We start from the raw sequence: 6,463 nt of genomic DNA on the forward strand, positions 1-6,463 counted from the left end.
CTGTCAATTTTTTTACTACCATGCTGTGGACATGACTTATTTTGTGGGTGTGGCTTGATGGTCATGTGACTGGGTAGGAGTGGCTTGCCAGCTATGTGACCAGGTGGGAGTGGCTTGACAATCATGTGACAGGGGTGGCTTAAAGGTCGTTGTGACTGGGTGGGAGTGGTTTACCGACCAAGATGAGTTTTCAAATAGGTGCTTGAACTATTTTTCAGTTGATTAAGTCTCAGTATTTGAATAGCCACAAAAAGCACAAATGATAGACAGCATTTATTTATTTATTTATTTATTTATTTATTTATTTATTTATTTGATTTTTATACCGCCCTTCTCCTTAGACTCAGGGCGGCTTATAACATGTTAGCAATAGCACTTTTTAACAGAGCCAGCATATTGCCCCCACAATCCGGGTCCTCATTTTACCCACCTTAGAAGGATGGAAGGCTGAGTCAATCTTGAGCTGTGATTTGAACCGCTGACCTACAAATCTACAGTCAGCTTCAGTGGCCTGCAGTACAGCACTCTACCTGCTGCGCCACCCCGGCTCCTCCTCCTTATTATTTGTTGAGGAGCACAGTAACATTTTAAGGTTATGTACTGAACCCACAAGGTTCAGTATGATAACAGATTAGGCTGTAGCTCAATTTTCTTTAATTGCTTAAAGTTCAGTTCTAGATAATGATTAAAATGATTGAAGTGTTTATCGGTAAAAACATACTATTTAATTATTTCCTAATTTTAAAGTAATTAGGGATCAACTAAGATACTAGAGAAGGAAGGACAATAAAAAAACTATTAAGTATTCAATAAATAGTGCATAAACTTACTACGCCCACTGCGCCCACCACCACCACCCCAGTAGGGGCAGCAGCCCATTACTGTATATATCCCAATAAGCCACAAAAAGAAGATTAAACCTATTGTTTATATTATTTTATAGCAGTAGTTAAAACAATTTTCCTGAATAGTATTTAGCCCACATTGACATATAATATTCAAAATTATCACTTTTGTATGGTTAAACATAATAAAATAGTATATCATTATTATGTTTATCTGTATACAAGGCTCTAACAATCTGTTGAGCAAAACTGATTTCTTTTTATTTCACGATAAACCAATCAGGAATTTAACTTCAGATTGTAAATACTGTGCCTAGCATCAGTGTATAAGCCCATACTAGGAAAGTTGCCAAGAGATAGTTTAAGACTTCAATAAAATGTTTTGGAATCTGTAATCCACATACTAGCTTCTGTTGTTTGTAAATCATAAAGAAATGTGTTCAGCCATACATCTTACTCTATTTGTCATAAGTGGTCATTACAGTGTTACCCTCTTCACAGAACAGAAATGAAATATCATATTTACCTTATAAACAAATGGGTTTTTTCGTGAATCAGTCAAAATATCAAATCTTGTATAAAGATCATTTAAAAGATTAACAATTTTCATAGCTCCTTCTCCAGAGGCATGTTTACTGCAGAAGGCATTGAAACCAACAATGCCACTAAACAATATAGTCACATTATCATAACGTTTTGCTGGTATAGGACGCTTGTGTCTCAGTTCATTGGCCACAGATGGAGGAAGCACAGAATACAATAATCTATATAGGTTTGTATAACAGTAGCAAAGGAAAAAATAGAAAAGAAATAAATTGATCATATTTCAATACATTTATCATATTCATGTCTAGTATTCACTAATTTAAAATCTTAGCATATTCTACGGCAGGAATAATTTTCATTATAATGTTTACTTCTAAACAAACCACACAAAAATATATATACAGTAAATTATTTTATATATTTATTTATTTATTTATATTATTTTATTATTATTAATTATTTATATAATAATAATAATAATAATAATAATAATAATAATAATAATAATTTATTGGATTTGTATGCCACCCCTCTCCGCAGACTCGGAGAGGGGCGTATACCATTTTAGCCCATTGTTGGCAAATTACATTCTATTCATATGCTTCTTCACAATAATTATATTATCAAGAGCTAACAATTTTTATAGTACTTCATTTGGATTTGTTATATTTTTTTTAAAAACTTATCTGAATTTAATGCAATAATCTCCAACCTTTCCAGCTCTGCAAACCAGCAGGGGCAGGAGGTAGAAGAGTGGTTGATTCTGCGTAATCAGTAGGCACATGCGCTCATGAAGCCCCATTTGCACAAGCGGTGGGCACACAAACTGCCTGCCTGCAGAAAAGGACATTTGTGTGCTTGCTTGCATGGACTATGGACTGATAGTGAGTTGCAGACCGGGGTTTAGGGACCCTTGCTTTAATGCATATTGACTTTTGTAACAGAAAATACTGTTACAAGATAATAGCACCGGCGGACTTACCCGCCGGTGCCTTTTGCAGGAGGGTCGGGACGACACCGGACACATGGCAGCCACCATCTTGGATCTCGGCTGAAGTCTCGCGAGATCGCGAGACTTCGGCCGAGAATCAGGCCAGGGTGGCCTGATTGCTGACGTGTCCGGGCGGGGCTTGCCAGCCCTATAAAAGGGCGTGCAGGCCCGGGTTCGGCCTGTTCGCCCGGACTACGTCAGCAGAGCAGACATTTGGATGTTTGCTCTGGGACCCTCTTTCGGCGGCCGCGTGGTCGGCCGTCACTTTGGAAGCCTTGTCGGAGGATTGAGGAGGCTGCCCATCCGAGGCCTGCGGTCTGCCCCTCTTCCACCTGGAGTTCTCGGGCAGCAACCAGGCTTTAGGCCCCCTCCCCTTAGTAAAAGGCTGCCGCGTGTTGCGGCCGCCATTTTGAGAGCCTCATCGGAGGCTCGTGGAACGGTCTGGGGGCTTCGGGTCCGGCGGGAAGGCTGGGCCTTGTGCCGTTTCGGCTGTTGCCCCCTGTATTTCGTCCGGGGGGATCGTTCTGGTCGCCCCCTCGGGAACTTGGGGGATCGGGCGGCGGGCTCGCGTGTGCGCCCCCCCGGGTTCGTGGCCCCTGTACGGAGGGCAGTTAGGCCCTTGGTGGCAGCTTCCTGCTGCTGCGCTGCCTGTTTGGGCAGAGGCCATTTGCTGCCCTCTTTTGGGCCTGGGCGGCCCCGGTTTCATTAATGTGTAAAAATAAGAACGATAGTGTAAAACACAAATAATAATAATGAGACTGATAATACTGATAATTATGATCAAAATTAATTAATATATTTATATATATATCTTATAGTCAAACATTAATTATTTACATATTTTGGTAGCCCAGCCCGTAGCTGTGCCTAGGAGGGTGATGAGGCCCTCGGCCAGGGCTAACCAGGAAGGGCCCCCCGGGGGGTCCTGCTGGAGGGAATGGGGTGGGTGCCACCCGGTCCCAGTTTCTTGGTGTTTTTTTGGGGGGGGCACCTGTAACCAGGTTTGGCCCCCGCCGGCTCCTACTGCGGGGGCACAGGCCCCTGGGGCAGCTTTTTTGCTAGGGCCTGGTGTGTCGGGGGCGGGGGGTTGGACCCCGCCAAAGCAGGCCGTGGTGCCTCCGCCCCTTTTGACGGCTTACCCGTCGGGGCCAGGGGTATTAGGTATGGGGGCCACCGCAGTGTGGGACCCGTTCACCGCATGTCATGGGTTTGCTGCAAAGGGGCTTGTTTTTCACCCCTTTTGTAAGTACAGCCATGCGTGCGAGAAGGCGGGGGTCCCATGCCGTTTCGGTGTGCCCCTGCCCCTAAAAGGGGATGGTTAGGAGTGGAGGGGGTCCAGGGAACAACCCCCATCTACTGGGGGAAAAGGGGCCCAGACCAATTAATTTAAACACACTCGAGGGTTGGTTGAGGGACTACCACCCTCGCTCGAGAGCGGCTGCTCTCTTGCTTGGTTTCTCAAAGGGATTCAGGATCCCTTACATGGGGTTAGGCAAGCCTTCATGTCCAACAACCTCAGGTCGGTTATAGGACATGAAACATTGTTCGGTCCAAAGTAGCGAAGGAGGTGGCCGAGGGGAGGGTCCTGGGGCCCTTCCCGGAGCCGCCCTTCCCAAATCTGGGGTGTCCCCATTAGGGGTGGTCCCCAAAAAGGCGATTGGTGAATTTAGGTTGATTCACCACTTGTCTTTTCCTAAAGGGGAGTCGGGAACGATTTCGTTCCTGACGAACTTTGTTCAGTCCGGCACGCATCCTTTGATGCGGCCGTGGCCATGGTAAGGGAGTGTGGGGTTGAAGCCCTTGTGGATAAATGCGACATTAAGTCAGCATCCCGGCTCCTCCCCATACACCCAGACGAATTCGAGCTGTTGGGCTTCCATTTCGAAGGTGGTTCTTTATGTGGACAGGGCTTTACCCATGGGTTGCTCTGTCTCATGCTCTCTTTTGGAGAGCTTTAGCACCTTCTTGGAGTGGGCGCTCAGGAGGCGCAGTGGTCTGGGCTTGGTCGTTCACTACCTTGATGATGTCTTGATGGCGGTGCCTGCGCGTTCAGAGCCATGCTTTGCTTTAATGCGGGACTTTGAAGCCCTTTGTGCTCAGTTGGGGGTGGCTTTAGCCTCTGAGGAGACCAAAGGCCCCGCCGCCAAGATTACCTTCCTTGGTATTGAATTGGACTCAGAGGAGCAATCTTCTAGACTGCCCCTGGACAAGTTGACTAAAATCAGGGGTAAGCTCGATGCGGTTCTGGGCTGCAGGAAGATCACTCTTCGGCAGCTCCAGGAACTAGCTGGGATACTTAATTTTGCCTGCCGGGTCATTGTGCCGGGCAGGGCCTTTTCTATGAGGTTATACGCTGCGCTGAAGGGGCTCCGTTTACCCCATCATCGTACCCGCTTATGTGCAGGGGTCAGGGCTGACCTCTGCGTGTGGCGGGAGTTTTTAGACCAATTTAATGGGCTGTCTTTTTGGAGGCACAAGCTTCTTTTGGAAGCTGAGTTGCAGCTCTGCTCCGATGCCGCAGGGACTTGTGGTTTTGGGGTAGTGTTCGGTGACCAGTGGTGCTGGTCGGTTTGGCCTCAGGAATGGAGTGCCTCTTCATTGGTTAAGGATTTGACTTCTTTTGGAGCTCTTCCCCTTGATAGTGGCCCTAGAGCTTTGGGGTGAGCAGTTTAGGGACAAGACTGTGCATTTTTGGTGTGACAACCTAGCGGTTGTCCATGTTGTGAACGCCCTGTCCTCTGAGAGCGACAGGGTCATGCGGCTTGTCCGCCATTTTGTGCACAGGTCCTTGTCCCTAAACACATTGTTTTTGGCTAGGCATGTCCCTGGATTGGATAACGGGGTCGCTGACGCCTTGTCCCGTGGTCAGTTGTCCAGGTTTCGGACCCTGGCCCCATGGGCACGTGCGTTGCCAGAGGCTTTTCCCGACCACCTTTGGAGCCTGAGTGGGCTCCTGGGCAGTGGAGTGTAGAGGTCTGCTGGGCTACAGCCCTCTCAGTGGTGCCTGGCACTCTGGGGGGCTTAGCAGCAGGCAGGTGATGAGTTCGGGGATTTCAGGCAGGATACGGGTTACCCCTATACCTGGCCTGCCCCAGTTGTGTACCTGGCCATATTTGTGTCCAGCTTAGGCAGCGTGGCCTTTCAGTTGGGACTTTGAGGTCCAGGTTGGCCGGCCTCGCCTTTTGTCCAAGGCGGGGGTGGGTTTATTGCTTTATGGTGACTTCCGCATTGTGAGGATGCGGGAAGGCTGGGCCAGGGCCTTATCGCAGGCTGCCAGGTCATTCCGTGCCTTCCATTTCATTGCCTTCGTTAGGTGGGTTTTAGTGTACAGGGTTTGGCCAGGCCAAGTATGGATCCCGCCGATTAGGGAACGCTCGTTCCGTAGCGGCGCTGCCCACTAGTGCGGTAACGGCGTTCTCGATATGGAGGATTCGGGGACGGCGACCGCTGGCAGTCAGCGGCCTGTTTTAGGGTACGAACGGCCGGTTGACAGTCTGGGGTAAGATCTTAGGCCAGGTTCCCCTTTGGTCCCCCTTCTATTCAACGCCACCAGGACGCGACCGGCGGTGTTGCTTTGGGTCATGGAGCGCCCGCTGACCACTCAGCAACCAGGCACCACCGGGGGTGGGGGTGGACCCTGCCGTCGTGGCAGCTGGGTCACTGTTGTCTGGCTGGGGAGAAGGGGTGTGCGGTGGGACGGGTGTTTCTACCACTATGGCTGGGAGGGCGGCATCCCATTGCTGCGCCCAGGTGGTCCTGGGAGGGCGGCATCCCATTGCTGTGCCCAGGTGGTCCTGGGAGGGCGGCATCCCATTGCTGCGCCCAGGAGGTGCTGGGAGGGCGGCATCCCATTGCTGCGCCCAGGTGGTGCTGGGAGGGCGGCATCCCATTGCTGTGCCCAGTTGGTCCTGGGAGGGCGGCATCCCATTGCTGCACCCAGAGGTGTGCTGGGAGGGCGGCATCCCATTGCTGCACCCAGTCGGTGCCAGGGGCGGCATCCCATTGCTGCGCCCAGAGGTGTGCTGGGAGGGCGGCATCCCATTGCTGCGCCCAGTTGGTGCTGGGAGGGTGGCATCCCATT

The 6,463-nt window shown here is 49.8% G+C and overlaps 1 protein-coding gene across 1 annotated transcript in view; it reads right to left on the minus strand.

Annotated features, from left to right (window-relative positions):
* Nucleotides 1-4,767, minus strand: part of LOC139155504 (guanylate cyclase soluble subunit beta-1-like) — a 28,781-nt gene extending 24,014 nt beyond the window's left edge. The window contains exons 1-2 of the mRNA XM_070730656.1: nucleotides 4,760-4,767; nucleotides 1,372-1,609 (exon numbers count right to left, since the gene is read on the minus strand). Of these exons, the coding sequence (XP_070586757.1) occupies nucleotides 1,372-1,609; nucleotides 4,760-4,767 (246 nt within the window). The remainder of the gene's footprint in view (nucleotides 1-1,371; nucleotides 1,610-4,759) is intronic.
* Nucleotides 4,768-6,463: the final 1,696 nt, after the last annotated feature.

The sequence above is a fragment of the Erythrolamprus reginae genome, unplaced genomic scaffold (genome assembly GCF_031021105.1).
Source record: "Erythrolamprus reginae isolate rEryReg1 unplaced genomic scaffold, rEryReg1.hap1 H_24, whole genome shotgun sequence".
Taxonomy (NCBI): Eukaryota; Metazoa; Chordata; class Lepidosauria; order Squamata; family Dipsadidae; genus Erythrolamprus; species Erythrolamprus reginae.